The 24,752-nt window shown below is 36.2% G+C and overlaps 1 protein-coding gene across 2 annotated transcripts in view; it reads right to left on the bottom strand.

Moving 5' to 3' along the window:
- Nucleotides 1-24,752, bottom strand: part of HDX (highly divergent homeobox) — a 189,521-nt gene that overhangs the window by 119,837 nt on the left and 44,932 nt on the right. For both annotated transcript variants that reach the window (XM_045471098.1, XM_045471099.1), the window contains exon 4: nucleotides 8,692-8,745. In XM_045471098.1, coding sequence (XP_045327054.1) covers nucleotides 8,692-8,745 — 54 coding nt within the window. The remainder of the gene's footprint in view (nucleotides 1-8,691; nucleotides 8,746-24,752) is intronic.

Below are 24,752 nucleotides of genomic sequence, written 5' to 3' on the forward strand. Positions count from 1 at the left end.
TTGTTTTCCTAATTTCTTATTCATATACTTTATTTTTAGTGTATACAGACACCACAAATTTTTGTAACCTGCAAATTTACTTTTATTTATTTAATTATATTATTATAGAATTCATTTATTCTAGAACTGTGTGTGTGTGTGTGTGTGTGTGTGTCAGAGATAGATAGATAGATAGAGAGAGAGAGAGAGAGAGACTGTGTGTGTATCCTGTAGGGTTTTCTATATATAAGAACATGTCACCTGCAAAGATTATTTGGATGTTTTCTATTTGTGTTTCTTCTATAATTGTTCTGGCTAGGACTTCTAATACCACATTGAATAGAAGTGGTGAGAATGAGCATCCTTGCCTTGTTCCTCATCTTAGAGGAAAAACTTACAGTTTTTCACCATTGAGTACAATGTTAATTATTGGGTTTTCATGTACGGCCTTTATCACATTCAGGTACTATATTTCTATTCCCAATTTGCTGAAGGTATTTATCATGCAACAGTGCTCAATTTTGTTAAATTCTTTCTCTGCATCTATTTAGATAATTGTGTTTTTATTTATTTATTTTTTTAATTTTATTCCCATATAGTTAACATACAGTGTTATGTTAGTTTTGGGTTTACAGTGTAATAATTTATCAATTCTATATATTATTCCATGCTCATCATGGGTAAGGACATTAAGGAGGACACTCGTTGGGATAAGCACTGGCTGTTATATGTAAGTGATAAATCACTAAATTCTATTCCTGAAATCATTATTACACTATATGTTAACTAACTTAGATTTAAATTAATATACATATTAATTTTTATAATATATTAATTTTTAAAATTTTCCTTTCTGCTGAAAGTTATGAGAAGATATTTTAAGAAAACTTCAGGGTAAGTTACAGACAATTAAAAAGAATTCAAATGAAATCATAAATAAATCAAGTAGGTTTAATAGACCTATAGTCCTTTGAGGAATAAAAAGGTCACTTAAAAACTTGGCAAGTTTAATTTTCATAATATGGCTCAATTAATGCCAAACAATGGAGTCTGATCAGTATATATATACCAATGTCTATATCTATATCTATATCTATATCTATACACACACACACACATATATACACACACACACATACACACACACACACACACGCACACACGTATATATATACACATATATATATTCTTAATTCCCTTCACCTATTTTATCCTAGCTTATCCAAGTTGTTTTCTCTTATTACATTGAGGGTCATGAGATGCCTGGCGTAAGTTAACTTCTGTTGTTAATTGGGACACAAAATACCCTGTAGTCTTTCTGAGTCCTTGAGTTACTAACCAGTTGCCTATTTTCCATCTTTTAGAAATCTGCTTTGGTGGCATCTTGTGTTGTTTCCATGGTATATAGTTCTACTTTTTGGAAAGGGAAGGGAGAAGAGTCTACACAGTCTTATCCAGTACAAATATCTTTGCTTCAGTTTTATTATCCCTAAACAAACCTACCATAAAGTAATTTGAGTTATCTTTATAAGAGTCTACTCAGGTCTCTTTTATAATTAAAACCCTTTAATAGTTTCCAATCTATTTGACGAGTTACATCAAAATTTCCTGGGATACTTGTTAAAATGCATATTAATAGGTCTTGCCCACACCAATTGAATGAGATTCTTTGAAAAAAAACATAATTTTAATGAATTTTTATATTAATATTACAAAATCATGAGAAAAGGGAAGATGGCGGTGTAGGATGATGCTGGGATCACCTCGTCCTGCTGATCACTTAGATTCTGCCCACTTCGGCCTAAATAACCTACAAAACTGATGGAAGACTAGCAGAATGGATTCTCAGGAGCCACGAATAGACAAGAGGCCCACAGAAGAGGATAGGAAGGGCAGCGAGGAGGTGTGTGCTACATGGACTGGTGGGACAGAGCCAGGGTGGTAGAGGGGAAACCCGCTGGGCAAGGCAGAGCCCCCGAAGTCTTGCTTGCAAAAGTGGAGGGGTCAAACTGCATGAGTTCTGACAGCCAGCGGGACATAACATCTGGAATGTTAAAAGTCAACAGCTTCTCTTTCAGAGAGCAGGGAGGGCGAGAGGATGCCAGGAGGGAGAGATGTTGAGCCCCAGAAGGACAGAGCTGGGGGTGGTGAGGAAGAAAGGAAATGGAAAGTGCAATATCCCTCTCCCATCACCCAGCCGAAATTCCAAAGGAAACCAGTTCCTGTCACCGATCTTGCTTGCACCCTGCAAATGCCCAATGTTGTGTTTCTGTGGATCCATCCCTCCCATGGGCCTGCCTCCCTCCTTGTGCTGCAGGGCTCCTCCCACAGGGGACCACCAACAGCAAAGCTAGCTAAGCCGGCCCCTCCCACCCCAGTGCACCATGCGGATCCACCCTTCTAATATGCCCTTGGCCAGAGCCCATCAAGCAGCTCTACAAGCCTGGCAGTATGCAAGCAGCCCAGACAGGGGCCACACCACTCCACAGTGAGTCCTGCCCCTGGGAGAGGGGAAGATAAGGTACACACCAGTCTGACTGTGGCCCCAGTGGTGGGCTGGGGGCAGACATCGGGTCAGACTACGGCCCTGCCAACCAACACAAGTTTCCCCGTACAGCACAAAGGAAGTGCCCTGCAGTTGGGAGCTACCACAAGGACTACCCAACATGACGAAATGGAAGAATTCTCCTCAAAAGAAACTCCAGGAAGTAGTAACAACTAACAAATTGATCAAAAACGATTTAAGAAATAAAACAGAACAAGAATTTAGAATAATAGTCATAAAATTAATCGCTGGGCTTGAAAAAAGCATAGAACACAGCAGAAAATCTATTGCTACAGAGATCAAGGGACTAAGAAATAGTCATGAGGAGCTAAAAAAAGCTATATGAGGTGCAAAATAAAATGGAGGCAGCCATAGCATGGATTGAAGAGGTAGAGGAGAGAATAGGTGAATTAGAAGATAAAATTATGGAAAAAGAGGAAGCTGAGAAAAAGAGAGATAAAAAAAATCCTGGAGTATGAGGGCAGAATTAGAGAACTAAGTGATGCAATCAAATGGAAGAATATCCGCATCATAGGAATTTCAGAAGAGGAAGAAAGAGAGAAAGGGGCTGAAGGTGTACTTGAACAAATAATAGCTGAGAACGTCCCTGATCTGGGGAAGGAAACAGACATTGAAATCGAGGAGGCACAGAGAACTCCCTTCAGACGTAACTTGAATCGATCTTCTGCTTGACATATCATAGTGGAACTGGAAAAATACAAGGATAAGGAGAAAATTCTGAAAGCAGCTAGGGATAAACAGGCTCTAACTTCCAAAGGGAGACCCATGAGAGTAGTGGCAGAACTATCTACAGAAACTTAGCAGGCCAGAAAGGAATGGCAAGAAATCTTCAATGTGATGAACAGAAAAAACATGTGGCTGAGAATCCTCTATCCAGAAAGTCTGTCATTCAGAATAGAAGGAGAGATAAAGGTTTTCCCAAACAAACAAAAACTGAAGGAATTCATCACCACTAAACCAGCAATACAAGACATCCTAAGGAGGACTTTGTGAGTGAAATGTTGCAAAGACCACAAAGTACCAGAGACATCACTACAAGTATGAAAACTAGAGACATCACAATGACTCTAAACCCATATCTTTCTATAATAACACTGAATGTAAATGGACTAAATTCTCCAACCAAAAGGCATAGGTATCAGAATAGATTAAAAAAAAAAAAAAACAAGACCCATCTATTTGCTGTCTACAAGAGACTCATTTTAGATCTGAGGACACCTTCAGGTTGAAAGTGAGGGGATTGAGAACTATCATGCTACTGTAAGTCAAAAGAAAGCTGGAGTAGCCATACTTATATCAGACAAACTAGATTTTAAAGTAAAGGCTGTAACAAGAGAAAAAGAAGGGCATTATATAATAATTGCAAGGTCTATCCGTTAGGAAGAGCTAACAATTATAAATGTCTATACACCAAATATGGAAGCCTTCAAATATATAAAACAATTAATCACAAACATAAGCAACCTTATTGATAAGAATGTGGTCATTGCAGGGGACTTTAATACTCCACTTACAACAATGGACAGTTCATCTAGACACAGGGTCAATAAGGAAACAAGGGTACTGAATGATACATTGGATCAGATGGACTTGACAGATATATTTAGAACTCTGCATCCCAAAGCAACAGAATATACTTTCTTCTCGAGGTACACGGAATATTCTCCAAGATAGATCACATACTGGGTCACAAAACAGTCCTTCATAAGTATAAAAGACCTGAGATCATACCATGCACATTTCAGACAACAATGCTGTGAAACTTGAAATCAACCACAGGAAAAAGTCTGGAAAACCTCCAAAAGAAAGGAGATTAAAGAACACCCTACTAAAGAATTAATGGGTCAACCAGGCAATTAGAGAAGAAATTAAAAATTCATGGAAACAAATGAAAATGAAAAGACAATAATGCAAACACTTTGGGATGCAGCGAAGTCAGTCCTGAGTGGAAAATACATTGCAATCCAGGCCTATCTCAAGAAACAAGAAAAATCCCAAATACAAAATCTAACAGGACACCTAAAGGAAATAGAAGCAAAACAGCAGAGACAGCCTAAACCCAGCAGAAGAGAAATAATAAAGATCAGAGCAGAAATAATATACAATCTAAAAAAAAACTGTACAGCAGATCAACGAAACCAAGAGTTGGTTTTTTGAAAAAATAAACAAAATTGATAAACCTTTAGCAAGGCTTCTCAATAAGAAAAAGGAGATGACCCAAATATATAAAATCACGAATGAAAATGGATTACACCCAAACCCTCAGAAATACAAGCAATTATCAGGGAATACTATGGAAAATTATATGCCAACAACTGGATGTCCTGGAAGAAATGGACAAATTCCTAAGCACCCACACACTTCCTGAACTCAGAAAGAAATAGAAAACTTGAATAGACCCATAACCAGTAAAGAAATTGAATCAGTTATCAAAAGTCTCCCAACAAATAAGTGTCCGGGACCAGATGGCTTCCCTGGGGAATTCTACCAGACATTTAAGCAGAGATAATACCTATCCTTCTGAAGCTGTTCCAAAAAATAGAAAGGGAAGGAAAACTTCCAGACTCATTCTCTGAATCAAGCATTACTGTGATTCCCCAAGCAGAATGAGACCCAGCAAAAAAACAGAATAGGCCAAGATCCCTGATGAATATGGATGCAAATATTCTCAACAAGATACTAGCAATTTGAATTCAACAACATATAAGAATTATTCACATGATCGGGGCGCCTGGGTGGCGCAGTCGGTTGGGCGTCCGACTTCAGCCAGGTCACGATCTCGCGGTCCGTGAGTTTGAGCCCCGCGTCGGGCTCTGGGCTGATGGCTCAGAGCCTGGAGCCTGTTTCCGATTCTGTGTCTCCCTCTCTCTCTCTGCCCCTCCCCCGTTCATGCTCTGTCTCTCTCTGTCCCAAAAATAAATAAACGTTGAAAAAAAAAAAAAAAAAAAAAAAAAAGAATTATTCACATGATCAAGTGGGATTCATTCCTGGGATGCAGGGCTGGTTCAACATTCACAAATCAATCAACGTGATACATCACATTAATAAAAGAAAAGAAAACAACCATATGATCCTGTCAATCGATGAAGAGAAAGCATTTGACAAAATCCAGCACCCTTTCTGAATAAAAACCCTTGAGAAAGTCGGGATAGAAGGAACATACTTAAAGATCATAAAAGCCATTCACGAAAAGCCCACAGCTAATATTATCCTCAATGGGGAAAAACTGAGAGCTTTCTCCCTGAGATCAGGAACATGACAGGGATATCCACTCTCACCACTGTTGTTTAACATAGTGGTGGAAGTTCTAGCATCAGCAATCAGACAACATAAGGAAATTAAAGGCATCAAAATTGGCAAAGATGAAGTCAAGCTTTCACTTTTTACAGATGACATGATATTATACATGGAAAACCTGACAGACTCCACCAAAAGTCTACGAGAACTGATACATGAATTCAGCAAAGTCACAGGATACAAAATTAATGTACAGAAATCAGTTGCATTCTTATACACTAATAATGAAGCAACAGAAAGACAAATAAAGAAACTGATCCCATTCACAATTGCACCAAGAAGCATAAAATACCTAGGAATACACCTAACCAAAGATGTAAAAGATTTGTATTCTGAAGACTATGGAAAGTTTATGAAGGAAATTGAAGAAGATACAAAGAAATGGGAAAACTTTCCATGCTCATGGATTGTAAGAAGAAATATTGTTAAAATGTCAATATTACCCAAAGCCATCTACACATTCAATGCAATTCCAATCAAAATTGCACCAGCATTCTTCTTGAAGCTAGAACAAGCAATCGTAAAATTTGTTTGGAACGACAAAAGACCCCCAATAGCTGAAGCAATATTGAAGAAGACCAAAGCAGGAGCTGTAATCATCAAGACAGCATGGTATTGGCACAAAACCAGACACATAGACCAATGGAATAGAATAGAGACTCCACAATTGGACCCACAAAAGTATGGCCAACTAATTTTTGACAAAGCAGGAATGAATATCCAAAGGAAAAAAGACAGTCTCTTTAACAAATGGTGTTAGGAGAACTGGACATCAACATGCAGAAGAATGAAACTAGAGCACTTTCTTACACCATTCACAAAAATAAACTCAAAATGGATGAAGGACCTGAATGTGAGACAGGAAACCATCAAAACTCTAGAGGAGAAAGCAGGAAAAAACCTCTGACCTCAGCAACAGCAATTTCTTACTTGACACATCTCCAAAGGCAAGGGAATTAAAAGCAAAAATGAACTACTGGGACCTCATGAAGATAAAACCTTCTGCACTGCAAACGAAACAATCAACAAAATTAAAAGGCAATGGACGGAATGGGAAAAGATACTTGCAAATGACATATTGGGTAAAGAGTTAGTATCCAAAATCTGTAAAGAACTTACCAAACTCAACACCCGAAAAACAAATAATCCAGTGAAGAAATGGGCAGAAAACATGAATAGACACTTCTCTAAAGAAGACATCCGGATGGCCAACAGGCACATGAAAAGATGCTGAACGCCCCTCCTCATCAGGGAAATACAAATCAAAACCACACTGAGATATCACCTCACGCCAGAGTGGCCCAAATGAACAAATCAGGAGACTATACCTGCTGGAGAGGATATGGAGAAACAGGAACCCTCTTGCACTGTTGGTGGGAATGCAAACTGGTGCAGCCGCTCTGGAAAACAGTGCGGAGGTTCCTCAAAAAATTAAAAATAGATCTCCCCTATGACCCAGCAATAGCACTGCTAGGAATGTACCCAAGGAATACAGGAGTGCTGATGCATAGGGGCACTTGTTCTCCAATGTTTATAGCAGCACTTTCAACAATAGCCTAATTATGGAAAGAACTTAAATGTCCATCAATTGATGAATGGATAAAGAAGTTGTCGTTTATATATACAACGGAATACTACTTGGCAATAAGAACGAATGAAATATGGCCTTTTGTAGCAACGTGGATGGAACTGAAGAGTGTTATGCTAAGTGAAATAAGTCATACAGAGAAAGACAGAAACCATATGTTTTCACTCTTATGTGGATCCTGAGAAACTTAACAGAAGACCATGGGGGAGGGGAAGGGGGAAGTATAGTTACAGAGAGGGAAGGAGGCAAACCATGAGAAACTCTTAAAAACTGAAAATAAAGTGAGGATTGATTTGGGGTGGGAAGGAGGGGAAAGTGGGTGATGGGCATTGAGGAGACCACCTGTTGGGATGAGCACTGGGTGTTGTATGGAAACCAATTTAACAGTAAATTTCATATTTAAAAAGTCACAACAGTTGTCACAGAAAGTCAGAAAAACAAAATAAGACTGTTAAAATACTACTTACTCATTACTTCAAAATACTAAAATGCACCAATAACAAATAATAATATAAACTCCTTAATTTTGATTGAAATATTTATATCAATCATGATTCAATTATATGATCAAGTTAACTGGGCTAATTATATGTAAAAACATATTTTATTGATTGTCTTTTTGTTGACTTATAATTAATATAGTGTTATATTAGTTTCAGGTGTGCAATATAATGATTAAAAAATTCTATAATTACTCAGTGTTCATCATGATAACTGTACCTCTTAATCCACTTTATTTATTTCATCCATCCCATTAATTACCTTTGAGTTTTTTTTAATTTTAATGTATTTATTTATATATTTTTTAATGTGTATTTTTGAGAGAGAGAGACAGAGCACAACTATGGGAGGGGCAGAAAAAGAAAGAGACATAGAATCTGAAACATGCTCCAGGCTCTGAGCTGTCAGCACAGAGTTCGATGCAGCACTCAAACCCCCTAACCGAGAGATCATGGCTTGAGCCGAAGTTCGACACGTAACTGACCAAGCCACCCAGGCGCCCCGTTTGAATGTGTTTTTTTTTTTAACTGAAAAAACCTGCTCAAAGACTAAATGGTGTGTTGATTACTGCATTTTATTTAGGGTTACATTAGTAATATATATAAATATTATGATCTCAAAATATGTCATTTTAGATAATGCAGTCTTTTCGAGGTTCAATTTTGCCAACTTTACAAATATCATGACAATTTTCTCAATGGCATTCTTACTAACAACATAGAAGGGAAACAAACGTTGCTTTAAATGAAGGATTACTTACTGCTCTTTTTCTAGAACACCCTGTAATCCAAGGCACAGTAAGGTTTCCTGAAATCTGTGGAAACAATAAATGGAATTTCAGTAAGGTATGCATTGACACTACTTGGAATGCTGATCAACACCAATGAATTCATACAAGATGTCAACATAGGTCTGCATTCAGAGCATATCCCCCACATAGACTTTGCCATTTCCTTACTGAACACAACAGATTTAAAGGGTTTTCATTTGTAAGAAAATTTTAGAAGCAGTGTAATTTCCCCTGGAAATTCAAGAAAATCCCTAGGCACTGTTGGGGCCTGGAAGTATGGTTTACAAATCTGTGAACAAGAAAATTATTGTAATAAAAATGCAGTACTCTGTGGAATATATGTTATAATAATTAAATTATTAACTATAGCCATCGTTCTATGTATTAGTTCTCTAGACTTATCCTACATAACTACAAGCTCCTTTTTAAGCAGGGACTACTAAGATGAATAGGCAGCAACACCTTATTACATCGACATTGGCACGCAAGGAGATAGGTACTACTCCAGTAGGATTCTAGGGACTGTTTACAGAGACCAAGGTGGACCTGTGGGCTACAGCACAGAGTAGCCTAGACGTCACCATATATTTTCCTGAAATACACAAGTTTTGGAGGATAACTCCAAATTCTCCACTTGCCTTCTCCTTCCCTCCCACATACCTCCTGAGACACTGACAAGTCAAATCAGGCTTGCCAAATGGTGACGATGAGAATATGGTATTCGAACATTTATTGTTTTTGATAAATTACATTCAGTGATGACTTGTGAATTAGTATTATGCTTACTGATAAGGAGTGATAATCAAACAGTTAATGCAAATAGTAAAGTAATATCCTTAATTATTCAAAATTTAGGTAAATTATTACTGTCCCTGGCCATTAAACATGAAATTTTATTTTGAGTTCAAAATATAACACTATGCTAGGGATAGGCTAACAAAATTAATGTTATAAACTCCAAATAATACTTTTAAGAAAAAAATTAAAAATAATTTTATTTTAGTTAAAACCCCATTACAGTAATATGGCACTTAAATACAATGTTTGAGGATCATGAAGTTTCAAATAATTGATTTTTAAAGGTAAACTGAGTGATAATGAAAATTTCGATGGAAAAAATTCTTCAAAACTTACACTTTCCTGTCCTCCCATTAATACTTGGAATATAATATAATGTTTACAAAGTAATTTGGCTGCTAGCCTCAATGAAAGAGGTAAGTCTACCAAAATAACCACATAATATACTCTTGAAAAAATAGAGATATCAAAACATTTTGGATTCTCTTTGCACATACTCCCACCTATTAGTGAAGATAATTTCAAACTGTCTATATAAATTTGCTATAGAAAACATTTTAAACCAAATGAACTAGAAAAAACAAAAACAAAACAAAACAAAACAAAACAAAACAAAAAACCCAGGGGCGCCTGGGTGGCTCAGTTGGTTAAGCATCCAATTTGTGATTTTGTCTCAGGTCATGATCTCATGGTCTTGAGATTGAGCCCCACATTGGGTGTGTGCTGGGTGTGTTACTTGCTTAAAATTCTCTCTCTCCCTCTGCTCCTCTCCCCTACTTGTGCTCTCTCTCCCAAAAAAAATTAAAAAAAAAAAACATAAACCAGTAAGTATTAAAAAGTTACATATGAAATAAAAAAATTATGCATATAATATACATGATAAATGAATGGGAATTATACATTTTAAGAATACAAAATGTGGTTTTCTGCTTAGGTCAAGTGTATGTAAACAAGAAAATAGAAAACTACTATAAGCACATTAACATACAAATATCAATTCCATGTGAGTTGGGAAGAGATGAAGTTTCACTTTTTTGCTTTATAATTCTGGGGCACCAGTTACATAATATTCAAATGCTATATTAACTACCTTCTTTTGTTTATTTCAATTTTTTTCAGTTCTTTATGTTTCTGGTAAAACTCGGGAACAGCTAAGTATAGCAGCTGAATTTGTATGCTTTTTTGAAGAATAATACGGTATAAACATATTTCTCTCAAAGTTGGGAAGTTTTGTTTGGTCAGTAGTGATGACAAGGTTTTTCCCTCACCATTCTGGCTACAAAAATAGTATTTCAAATGAGCAGGGTAATATAGTAATCATTTAAATGATATTTAAATTCCAAACACATTTTTCAATACCCTGGTTTGGAAAAATATAAAAGTAATTGACAAGAAGACAAGACCAACTTAACAAATATATTCGAACTTATACAAATGAGTACTATATGTTTCAAAGTAGAAAACAGGAAGTTATACAGTCATTACAATGATGTTGCCATCGTTGAAAGCATTTTGGGAACTTTTCTTGGCAGTTCATGACACCCAGAGACTCTGTGTCATTATTTCATATTCTGTTTGTTTTAACTGAAAATATAATAACCCAAATTGAACATCAATATTATTCACTAAATGTGGCTCAGAATAAATTCTAACTATTTTCCAAAGTCAAATTTTACCTCAAATAATGGAGATTTGTCACCAATGAAAGTATTTTTAAAAATCTCACAGGGGGCACCTAGGTGGCTCAGTCAGTTAAGTGTGGACTTTGGCTCAGGTCATGATCTCAGCGTTAGTGGGTTCGAGTGCCGCATCTGGCTCTGTGCTGACAGTTCAGAGCCTGGAGCCTGCATGGGATTCTGTCTCTCCCTCTCTCTGCCCCTCCCCAACTCATGCTCTGTCTCTGTCTCTGTCTCTCTCTCTCAAAAATAAATAAACATTAATTTTTTTCCAAAAAAATTCTCACAGGCCCTTAAAGCAATTGTAAAAGAATTTCAAAACTTTTTTGACAAATTACACATGATTGAAATAAGTATAAGTAACTTTCCAAAGTCATGAATTTGAACTTAACTTCTATACTACGTTGCTGTTTTAGGTACTTAGGAAATAAAAAAGATGGGTAAAACAAAATTTCCTAGAGGGCAAGAATGTGAGAGGGAAGATGAGAAAGATACATGAATGACTTTAATATAAAGAATACTATAAGTGTCATGAGAAGTATAATAAATGAAATGCAATAGAAGTTAAGGTATGGTGAAATTACATCAAATTTGAGGACTTATATCTCAGCTGAACCTTAAAAAATGAATAGAATTTTTATAGAAATAAAAAAGAGCATTCCAGAGAAAAATAATGGCATGAGCACAGTGGAATAAAAGGATAAGATGTGTTGGGGCGCCTGGGGGGCTCAGTCGGTTGAGCATCCGACTTTAGCACAGGTCATGATCCTGAGGTCTGTGAGTTTGAGCCCCGCATTGGGCTCTGTGATGTCAGCTCAGAGCCTGGCGCCTGTTTCGGATTCTGTGTCTCCCTCTGTCTCTGCCCCTCCCCGGCTCATGCTCTGTCTCTCTTCTGTCTCTGTCAAAAATAAATAAACATTAAAAAAAATTTTAAAAAAAGGATAGGATGTGTTTGGTAATGGTCAATTCAATTAGAATTAAAAATGGAATTGGGGTTACTTTGTGCAAGCCATGAATACCAAAGTACATTTACATCTAATTCTATGGAAAAAGAGGAGCCATTCAAAGTTTTAAGCAAATGAGTTATATGGTCAGAATGCATTTTTATACATTAAGATGATTAATTTGACTCAATGTGTTCAGTAAATTGAATCAGTATGGAAACTTATAATAGTTTAGGCAAAAGGCAATCCAGACTTGGAACAAAGTTAGGGAGTAGTAATTTAGAGAGAAATATAAAATACACTTCTAAATACAGGTCTTGTGCAGGAGATTAAAGAGGACTAGACAGTCTGGAAATTACTGTAATAGTTTTTTTATGGCCATCATAAGACTGCCTCTCTAAATGGCTGGTCTGCTCAAACAAATAGAGAGTTGGAGAGTCACAATTTTGAATGTGAATGCAAGGAAGTGCTAATATTGGAAATCTCACAGAAAAATGTGGACACACTAAGGGCGCCTGGGTGGCTCAGTCAGTTAAGCATCCAACTCTTGATTTTGGCTCGGGTCATGATCTCACAGTTCATGAGATCAAGCCCTGCATTGAGTTCTATGCTGACAGCACGGAGCCTGCTTAGGATTCTCTCTCTCTTCCTCTCTCTTTGCCTCTCCCCATGCTGGCACTCTCTCTCTCTCTCTTTCTCTCTGTCTCTCAAAATAAACACTAAAAAAATAATAAAATAAAATAAAAGTAGATACACTAAAGGAAGTAATACACTTATATGGATGTAAACTGTAGTCACATCATATGGATAGGTAAGGTTTGTGAATCCATCTATAAAACACTTACCTTTCTCATGGAAAGTTATATTTAAAATAAGTAATATATATCAGAATGTTAATTATACATTATACATAATTACTTTTATAGATGATTTAAAGGATTTTAAAGGAACTTTTACTACATTTCATTTTCATGATTTAGATCTTACATATGACTCTGCTATATTTCTGCTAGACTATGAGATTATTAAGGGCAAGGTATCATGTTTAAAACAATTTAGTCTATTTGTATGTAGTCACACAAAGAATATACACAAAAAAGCATTCATTCCGATTTCAAAAATATTTCTGTTAAAAGACAATTCTCCACATATGCGGGACATTCTACTTAATTCGATTAACTGAAACAACCAGACAATAACCATGTCTATCAGAAAAGTTTAGCAGCAACAGATTCATAATAAACTTATATTTTTGCTTTCCATCAGCTGTTTTGATATCAGTTGAACAATAAAAGATATCAATCATTCTGCTTTAATCAGCAGAGCTTCCTAGATCTTTTAACGTTATAAGGTATAGAACATAGAAGACACTGCTGGGCATTTGGTAGGCAATCAATAAATATATGCTGATTGATTGGTTGATTGAATTAACGTGCACTTTATACACTAGCTTCACTTGCTGAAATTCAACAAAAGGCCAAGAGTGGAAATGTACAAGAGACCATTACATGGGGGTAGGCAGTTGGAGGAGGGAATAACTAGCTTCTGGTAGAGAACAATGTGTTCTGGAGCAAAGAAGAAAAGATATATTGGCTTTTTTTAAAAAAAATATGTATTTCCCTTTCGTCTCTAGACCAAGTCTGGAAAAGCTTTGAGAAATAACAAAATAAGCTTTACAAATTGAAATTCAAATACTACAACATTTGGCAAAGCAACTAACATTTTTAAGCGTATTAATTTTTCTTCTATTAAGTTAAAAGAAATTCGTATTTAGAAAATCTTACTAGCCTGAAAAGTTCTTGCAGTCAAAAACCAAGATGCTATTTGGGATTTTTCTTTTTACTACATAATTTTAGAAGTTAAATTTCACAATGCACAAGATATTAAAATCAGGAAAACTCAAATTCCAAGATGTTTCAATAAAATTATAAAAAGTACTCAGACATAACATAACTAGCCTGATTTCACCATACTGATTCTAGGGATACTGATTGTGAAAAATAATGGAAGGATATCAGAAAAATAATATAAATTAATATGTGGAATGATTCTCTTCTGAGCCAAAGCCCTGGGGAGTATAGAATTACAAATCTGTAAACCTCAAAATTATACTCTAACATATTTTAAAATATTATAATTTTACCCATATAAAGGGCAGATCTTTTATAAGTTATAAAAAATAAAAATTCTTTACTAAGTTTAGAAAATAAATTATCATGTGTTAGTTTTAAGTTATAAATATACAACTGAAATGAAATGTTTTCTTAAATGTATATTCAGAGATCACTCCCTTAAATAATAGGAAAAGATTGATAGCTCTTACCAAGCTACAATCTTTTCAAGACTGGACCAGCATTCTTAATACCTAGCTCCAAGTCTTTGCTTTGCACACATCTCTTTGTTAAACCAAAAGATAGGCATTTGAAAGAAATCAAACACCCTGTTTTTTTTTTTTTTTTTTGCAATAACATTATATGAGTTGCTACATTCGCTTTGTCATCTAAAACAACAAACAACAAAGAGATAAAGATAAAGATAAAGCAAGATAAAGAATTAGACAGCTCCACAGTTTCATCCCCCGCAGAAACACTAAAAATAGAGACTGACAAGAATAACATTATGGTAGGTTTAGAAATCAGTCAAAGTTCTACAGCAATCAAGCCATAGACTAATCAAAAAAATTCCACATTGTAAAAGGTAGGAAATTTCATGGAGTTTTTATTAGAAGAAGCAGAAGTGAGACTCTTTGGGAAATTAAGACTTTTAATAGTAGGGTAATCAGTAAAAAGCATGTACATACAACCAGGGGAGACACATGCCCAGAAAAGGCCTGCAAAGCCTTTAAGCTTTTACACCAGGCTAATTAATTAATTAATTGTCTTGAACTGCACAGACCCAGAATGCAAGGAGTGGAAGACAGTTGTTTTTCAAATACTCAATTAAAAAAATCATGATATATGCAAAAAGCATTGTCCATTCGAAGGAAAAAATCTCCAGGAAATATCCCTGAAGAAAACCCATATATCAGACTTACTAGACAAATATGTTAAAACAGCTATCTTAAATATGCTCAAAGAGCTAAAGGAAAACATGGACAAAGAACTAAGGGAAATCAGGAAGAAGGTATATGAGCAAAAAGAGAATATCATCAAAGAGATAGAAATTGTAAAGAGAACCAAAAAGGAATTTTTGGAACTAAAAAGTACAATAACTAAATTGAAAAATTCACTAAAAGAGTTTGACAGAAGACTGGAATAAGTAGAAGAAAGAATAAGTAAACTTGAACAAACGTAATTTGATATTATCAAGTTTGAGGAGCAAAAAGTAAAAAGAATGAAAAAAAGTAAGCAGGGCCTAAAGAAACTTATGAGACATTAACAAGCAGAGCAATATGTGTATTATTAGAAGCCCCAAAAGGAAAAGTAAAAAGAAAGAGGAAGATATATATATTTTTTTAAAGAGGTGGAAGAGAGACCTCTTTTTTTTTTTTTTAATTTTTTTTTCAACGTTTATTTATTTTTGGGACAGAGAGAGACAGAGCATGAACGGGGGAGGGGCAGAGAGAGAGGGAGACACAGAATCAGAAACAGGCTCCAGGCTCTGAGCCATCAGCCCAGAGCCTGACGCGGGGCTCGAACTCACGGACCACGAGATCGTGACCTGGCTGAAGTCGGACGCTTAACCGACTGCACCACCCAGGCGCCCAGGAAGATATATTATTTGAATAAATAATATCTGAAAACTTCCCAAAACTGAGGAGTCATTGACATACAAATCCATAAAGCTCAACAAACTGTAAGTAAGATAAATTCAAAGACATTCACATGAAGATACATTATAATGAAACTGTCAAAAGACACATACAAGGAATCTTGAAAGCAGCAAAAGTGACTCATTACACACAGGGGCTGACACCAACCAGCACTCAGATTTGGCAGACCAAAGTCCTAACTGCAATGCCCAAGTAGTAGTCCCACCCAGTGGATTGGCTTATCTGCAGAGCCAACATGGTTGTGCAGTCTGACCAGGGAATTCAGCAAGGTACAAGTCTGTCTGATTCAGGTCTTTGAATGAAGAGCTTTCTAACCCTACAGTCTGGTTTGTCTCCACCCAGGCAGGGTGGCTGAGCCATAGCCAAACCCACTGCTGAATGTAGCTCCCAGCCATACCTAACCAGAAAAGGTTAGCCAGAACACCTTGAAGCTGCACAACTCAGCAGCACTAGATCAGAGTGTGGCAGGCAAAGCTCATCATCCACAGAGCAAAGCCAGTGGCATTGTTCAGCTAGGGAACTTGGACAGTAAGTCAACTTGAATCAAGACCATGAATAAAGAGCCTTTCCAAGTTTGGAGTCAAGCTGCCCAGGTAGAGGAGCTAATTAATAACCCCTTTCATTGATGAGCATAGCTCCAGACCCTTAGACCAGAGACCCTGACTGGGAATACACAGGAAGCTTCTGGGGGCTGGTCATCCTGTATGCTCAGCAGTGGAGCTACTTCTGACCATGCCCACTGCTAAGTGTAGCTCCCAGTCCCAACTGACAAGAAAGCCTGGCTGAAACACCTGGAGAGCTGCATACCCCAGCAATACTTGAGTGCAGACTCTGGCAGGAAAACCTGATCATCCACAGAGCACAGCCAGGGACCCCATTCAGTCAGGTAGCTTGGTGGTACGGTTTGACTTGAGTCAAGACCAAAAACAAAAAGCCTTTCCAGTCCTGAAAATAGCTCTCTTGTTCTACCCACAGAAACAAATTTGTAGCCCATTCCATGGCTGAATACAGCCTTCACCCTTACCAACCAGGGAACCTAATGAGCACATTGAAAGCTGAGCAGTTCATCCAACAACCTTGCTTGAAGTGGCACTTAGAGAGCAGAAGCCCATGGCTTTCCATGCAAAAGTAAAACTGGTAACGTTATTTGGCTAGGGAATTCAGTACCTGCTCTTGCCTGATTTAAATCTACAAACAAGGAGACATGAAGACTCTGGGGTCTATTCTGTTATACTGAACCATTTCAAAGTATCATCTATTACTGAATATAGTACCCAGACTTAACCATCTATACAGCCTGTCCAGGGAACCCAGGCAACTGTGGAACACAACCTACAGCCTTGCTTGTACACAGAATCAAGCCAGCAGTCCTATTCAACTGTTCTCAGCCAGGGGAAGCCCAGCGAACTCAGAGCTCACAGTAACCTTGCCCCAAAATAGATCCTGATAGCAAGCTCCACATTCTCAAGGACATTGCCAACAGGCATATTCAGAAACCCAAAGTGAGCTGACTGGTGAAGAACTGTCTCTGCCAAAGAGAACCTATAAAGTCTGGAAGAGGAGACTGCTTACTCAAAGCACAGGCACCAAATAAACAATCAAGGATCATGAAAATCATTAAACATGACACCACCAATGAAAACATAATAAAATTTCAAAAACTGGCCCTAAATAAATGGAGATCTATGAACATTCATAAAAAGAATTTAGAACAATCCCTTTAAAGTGAACTAGTGAAGTAAACTACAAGAATACACACAAAAAATGAAATTTGGGAAGTAATGCATAAACAAAAAGAGAAGTTCAACAAAGAAATAGAAACCATTGGAAAAACAAAGAAAAACACTAGAAAGCATAGATCTGAAAAAGACAATGACTAAATTGAACAATTCAATGGAGAGCTTCAAAAGCAGACCCAATCATGCAGAAAAAAGAAGAGACCTAGAAGATAGACCATTTGAAATTACATAGTCACAGGATCAAAAAGAAAAAAAGAATAAAAAGGAGGGAAGAATGTCGATGGAATTTATGGGACACAATTAAAAAACAATATCCACGTTATGAGAATGCCAGAAAGAGAATAGTATAGAAAGTATATTTGAAGCAAAAATGGCTGAAAACGTCCCATACCTGGGGAGTAAAATTAACATGACATATCCATGAGGCCAAAAGGACCCAAAATAGTTTGAACCTGAGTAGGATTATACTAAGATACATTATAACTAAACTGTCAAAAGTCAGACAAAGAAAGGTTTTGAAAGCAGCAAGAAAGAAGAAAGAAGTTACATACAAGGGAGCCACTATAAGACTATAAGCAGATATCTCAAAAGAAACTTTACAGGCCAGAAGATAATGGAATTGTATATTCAAAATATTAACAAAAAAACCTGTCAACCAAGAATCTATACCTAGCAAAGCTGTCCTTCAGAAATATTTTCTTGAATAAACAAAAGCTGAGGGAGTTCACCACTACTAGACCTGCCTTACAAGAAATGTTAAAGGGAGTTCTACTAATAATATTAAAAATATGCTAATACCATACAAACATATAAAGGTAGAATAAAACTCACAGGTAATTGTAAATATATGGTAGTAAAACAACAAAATACTATATATAATAAATATAAATAAAGTTAGACTCTGTAATATGGAAATGGTGGTGCATAACTTGCTTACACCTATACTTTAAAAGTTAAAAGAACAAAGTAAAAAATAACTATAAGTGCCAAAACTTGTGATTGGTTACACAATATAAAAATCATGTAAACTACAGCATCTATAACCTAAAACTTGATGGGAGAAGTAAATGTAAAAGAAACAGATTACCAGAATGAATGGGAAAAAAAAAAAAACATGAGCCAATATTATGCTGCCTACAAGACATTCGCTTTAGGCTTAAAGACATGCAAAGACTGTATATGAAGACACAGAAAAATATTTCAAGCACATTGTAAAACAAAGCAGAAATCTCTATACTTATATCAGACAAATTAAACTAATCTAAACAGGTGAAAAAGAGACAAAGAAGGACATTATACAATGATAAGGGGGTCAAATCCATCAAGACAATATAACAATTCTAAATGTTTATGTATCCAACATCAGAGGACCTAAATATATAAAGTAAAAACTAAAAGAACTAAAAGACAAAATAAACATAAACATAAACACATTAATAGTTGTGGACTTTATATTTAAGTTTTTATTAAAAATCCAGTTAGTTAACACACAGTATAATATTAGTTTCAAGTGTACAACTTAGTGATTCAACACTTACATAAACACCCAGGGCTCATCACAAGTGCCCTCCTTAATCCCCATCACCTATTTAACCCAATCCCCACCCATCTCCCATCTGGTAATCATCAGTTTGCTCTCTATAGTTAAGAGTCTGTTTCTAGGTATGGTCTCTCCTTTTTCCCCCCTATTACTGTTTGTTTTGTTTCTTAAATTCCACATACCAGTGAAATCACATGGTATTTGTCTTTCTCTGACTGATTTATTTCGCTCAGCATAATACTCTCTAGTTCCATCCAAGTAGGTAAAAATGGAAAAATTTCATTCTTTATTTAAGGCTAATATTTCACTGTATATATACATATCACTTCTTTATCCATTCATCATACAATGGACATTTGGGCTCTTTCCATAATTTGGTTATGGTTGATAATGCTGCTATAAACATTGGGGTGCATGTATCACTGAATTGGGTAGAAGTGCAATACCTGGATGATAAGGTAGTTCTATGTTTAACTTTTTTAGGAACCTCCATACTGTTTTCCAGAGTGGCTGCACCAGTTTGTGTTCCCACCAACAGTGTAAACAAATGAAAATGAAAACACAAAGGTCAAAAACCTTTGGGATAAAGTAAAAGTGGTCCTCAGTGGGAAGTATATAGCAATACAGGCCTACCTCAAGAAGCAAGAAAAATCTCAAATAAACAACCTAATCTTACACCTAGAAGAGCTAGAAAAAGTATAGCGAACAATGTCTACAGGTGGAAAAAGAGGGAAATAATAATGATTAGAGCAGAAATAAATTTTACAAAAACAAACAAACAAAAGAATAGATCAATAAAACCAGGTGCTGGTTCTTTCAAAAAGTTAATAAAATTGATAAACCTCTAGCCAGACTTATCAAAAGGAAATGAGAAAAGACTAAAAAAAATAAATTCACTGATGAGAAAGGAGAAATAACCAACACCACAGAAATGTAAACAATTATAAGAGAGTATTATGAAAAACTATATGCAAACATATTGCAAAACATGGAAGAAATAGATAAATTCCTAGAAACATATGAACTACAAAACTGAAACAGGAAGAAATAGAAAATTTGAATAGACTGATAACCAGCAAAGAAATTGAATCAGTAACTCCAAATGTCCCAACAAACAAAAGTACAGGGCCAAATAGCTATCACAGGCGAACTCTACCAAACATCTAAAGAAGACTTAACTATTCTTCTCAAATTATTCCAAAAAATGCCTAGGAATTGAAGGAAAAATTCAAAATTCATTCTATAAGGCCAGCATTACCTTGATAACAAAAATATATAAAGACTCCACTAAAAAAGAGAAGAACAGGCCAATATCCCTGATCAACATGTATGCAAAAATTCTCAATAAAATACTAGCAAACCAAATAGAACAATCCATTTAAAAAATAATAAACCACAATCTAGTGGGACTTATTGCTCCGCTTAAAGGGTGGCTCAATATTCACAAATCAATCAACATGATACACCACATAAAGAACAGAAAGTATAAGCAGCATATGATCATCTCAATAGATGCAGAAAAAGCATTTGACAAAATACAGTATCCGTTTATGATTAAAAAATCTCAACAAAGTAGGCTTAGAGAGAACATAATGTAATAAATGTCATATACCACAAACACACAGATAATATCATCCTCAATGGAGGAGAAACTGAGAGCTTTTCCTCTAAAGTAGGGAACAAGACAGGGATGCCCACTTGCACGACTGTTATGTAACATAATACTGGAAGTCCTAGCCACAACAAACAGACAACAAGAAATAAAAGGCATCCAATTGGAAAGGAGGAAGTTAAACTTAACTACTCGGATATGACATGATACTCTATATAGAAAATGTAAAAGACCCCACCAAAAATTTGCTAGAAATGACACATGAATTCAGTCATGTCATAGGATACAAAATCAACATATAGAAATCTGTTGCATTTCTATATATCAATAATGAAGCAGCAGAAATACAAACTCGGGAATTGATCCTATTTACGACTGCACCCAAAACAAAAGATACCTAGGAATAAGCCTACCTCAATAGTTAAAACATCTGTACTCTGGAAAGTATAAAACAATCCAGAAAGAAACTGAAGATGACACAAAGAAATGGAAAAGGATTCCATGCTCATGGATTGGAAGAACAAATGCTATGAAAATGTCTACACTACCCAAAGCAATCTACACACATAATATAATCCCTACCAAAATAACACTAGCATTTTTCACAGAGCTATAACAAACAATCCTAAAATTTGTATGGAACTAAAAAAGATTTCAAATAGCTAAAGTAAACTTGAAAAAGAAAAGCAAAGCTAAAATCATGACAATGCCAGGATCAATTTGTATTACAAAGCTGTAGTGATCAAGACACTATGGTAATGGCACAAAAACAGACATCTAGATCAATAGAACAGAATAGAAAACCCAAAATGAACCCACAGCTAAATGGTCAATTAATATTCAACAAAGCAGGAAAGAATATCCAATGAAAAAAAGACATTCTCTTCAACAAATGGTGTTGGGAAAACTTGTCAGCAACATGCAAAAGAATGAAACTGGACCACTTTCTTACACTGTACACAATAATAAATTCAAAATAGATGAAAGACCTAAATGTGAGACAGGAAACCATCAAAATCCTAGAGGAGAACACAAGCAGTAACTTCTTTCCCATCAGCAATAGCAACCTCTTACTAGATACATCTCCTGAGTCAAGGGAAACAAAAGCAAACATGAACTATTGAGATTTCATTAGGACAAGAAGCTTCTGCACAGCTAAGGAAACAATCAGCAAAATTAAAAGGCAACCTACAGAATTGGAGAAGATATTTGCAAATGACACGTCTGATAAAGGGTTAGTAACCAAAATATATAAAGAATATATAAAAATGAACAACCAAAAACATTTAATCCAGTCAACAATTGACAGAAGACATGAATAGACTTTTCTTTTCAAAGAAGTCATCCATATGGCCAACAGACACATGATCACTCATCATCAGAGAAATAGAAAGCAAAACTACAAGGAGATACCTTCTCACACTTGTCAGAATGGCTAAAATTAACAACTTAGGAAACAACAGGTGTTGGCAAGGATGTGGAGAAAGGGGAACCCTCTTACACTGCTGGTGGCCATGCAAACTGATGCAGGAAGTCTGGAAAGCAGTATGGGAGTTACTCAAAAAGTTAAAAATAGAATTACTCTAATATCCAGCAATTGCACTATCAGATATTTACCCAAAGGATACAAAAATATGGATTTGAAGGGGTACATTTACCCCATTATTTATAGCAGCATTATCAACAGTAGCCAAATTATGGATAAAGCCCAAATGTCCATTGACTAATGAATGGATAAAGAAGGTGTGGTATATACATACAAGGGAATATTCCTCAACTATAAAAAAGAATGAAATATTGCCATTTGCAATGACATGGATGGAGCTAGAGAACATTATGCTAAGGGAAATAAGTTAGTCAGTGAAAGACAAATAATAGCATATGATTTCACTCATGTGGAATTTAAGAAAAAAAAACAAATCAACATGGGGGAAAAAGGAGTGAAGGAAACCATAAAATAGTTTCTTAACTATAGAGAATAAACTTAGGGTTGCTGCAGTGGAGGTTGGTGGGGGAATGGGTTAAGTTGCCAATGGGTATTGAGGAGGGCACATGTGGTGGTGGTTATTGGGTGTTGTATATAAATGATCAATCAGTAAGTTCTACAGCTGAAACTAATATTATGCTGTATGTTAACTGGAAGTTAAAAAAATGACTATCGTCGATAGTGCTGCTATAAACATTGGGGTGCATGTGTCCCTTCAAAACAGCATACCTGTATCCCATGGATACATACCAAGTAGTGCAATTGCTGGGTCATAGGGTAGTTATATTTTTAATTTTTTGAGGACCCTCCATACTGTATTCCAGAGTGGATGCACCAGCTTGCATTCCCACCAGCAGTGCAAAAGAGATCCTCTTTCTCCGCATCCTCGCCAACATCTGTTGTTACCTGAGTTGTTAATGTTAGCCATTCTGGCAGGAGTAAGGTGGTATCTCATTGTGGTTTTTATTTGTATTTCCCTAATGATGTACTGTATGCTAACTAATTTGGATGTAAATTTAAAAAATAAAATTAAATAAAAACTTGAAACTATCTGGGGCGCCTGGGTGGCGCAGTCGGTTAAGCGTCCAACTTCAGCCAGGTCACGATCTCGCGGTCCATGAGTTCGAGCCCCGCGTCGGGCTCTGGGCTGATGGCTCGGAGCCTGGAGCCTGTTTCTGATTCTTTGTCTCCCTCTCTCTCTGCCCCTCCCCCGTTCATTCTCTGTCTCTCTCTGTCCCAAAAATAAAATAAAACGTTGAAAAAAAAATCTAAAAAAAAAAAAAAAACTTGAAACTATCAAAAAATAAGGTTTACATAAAATGAAATAAATTGTCCTCTAAAGAAAAAAAAAGGAACTATAGTATCCTGATATAGGCACCCCCTGACAGTTTCCTTACTACCACTTCAAATCTTAATATGGCATTCCCAAAAGGTTCCAAAACAGATCCGATTTCAACTTTTCAGCATCCTCTAGGATTCCCTCAATTTGCTCTCATTCACCTAGATAGCTTGGAACTAGACCTTCTTGCAGGAAGACCTCAGCTTGAAGATACCTGGTGTAACAGGAAGAAGAGGCAGATATCTTTGTTATACAGTCCTAAAGTCAGAAACTAATGAGAATTGCTTGCTTATAGTTTCACAGCTAGGAAGTTGCCAATATGGCCATAGATTGTATTTTTCTAAGTCCTCACCTAACAGTAATATATCTTGGTAATAGAACTTCTTCTAAATTTTAGAGAATAACTACCATGGACTGAATGCTTGTGTCATAGTTGAATTAATATGTTGACCTAATCACCAGTGTGATGGTGTTTGGAGGATGGGCTTTTGAGAGGTGATTAGGTCATGAGAATTGAGCCTTCATAAATGGGATTAATGTCCTTATAATAGAGAACCTAGAGAGCTCCCTTGCCCCTTCTTCCATATGTGGACACAGTGAGAAGACAGTCATTTATCAATTAAAAAGCAGCCCTTTACCAGATACCAGCCCTTTGTCAGCACCTTGATCTTGGGCTTCCTAGCCACCAAAACTGTGAGAAATAAATGTTTGTTGTTTAGTCCTCCCAGTCAATCGTATGTTTGTTATAGAAGCCCAAATGGACTAAGACATTTTCATGGACTACACTTCCCCAGGCTGCTTTGATTTCCCCAAATCTCAACTAATTAAGAGAAAGGAGGGGCAAAACAATGCCCCAAGGTTCTCTGCAAACACGCTTTCCCATACAATCTAAGGTCAAGTTGGAGGAAGTGTGGTATAATATTAATAAGTGTACACACATTATGGTAAAGTTGATGGGTAATCTTCAGTCTTCTTTCAGTCAGCACTGCAGGTATTTATTCTTCAACTACCCTGTGATAATTGTGGGCTTTTGAAATATTTTATTTGAATATAAAGGAGACCTGGGCTACCAGAGTTTCAATAATTTTCCAACTACAATGTCATATGTATAAGATAGTTTATGTG

The sequence above is a fragment of the Leopardus geoffroyi genome, chromosome X, assembly GCF_018350155.1.
Source record: "Leopardus geoffroyi isolate Oge1 chromosome X, O.geoffroyi_Oge1_pat1.0, whole genome shotgun sequence".
Taxonomy (NCBI): Eukaryota; Metazoa; Chordata; class Mammalia; order Carnivora; family Felidae; genus Leopardus; species Leopardus geoffroyi.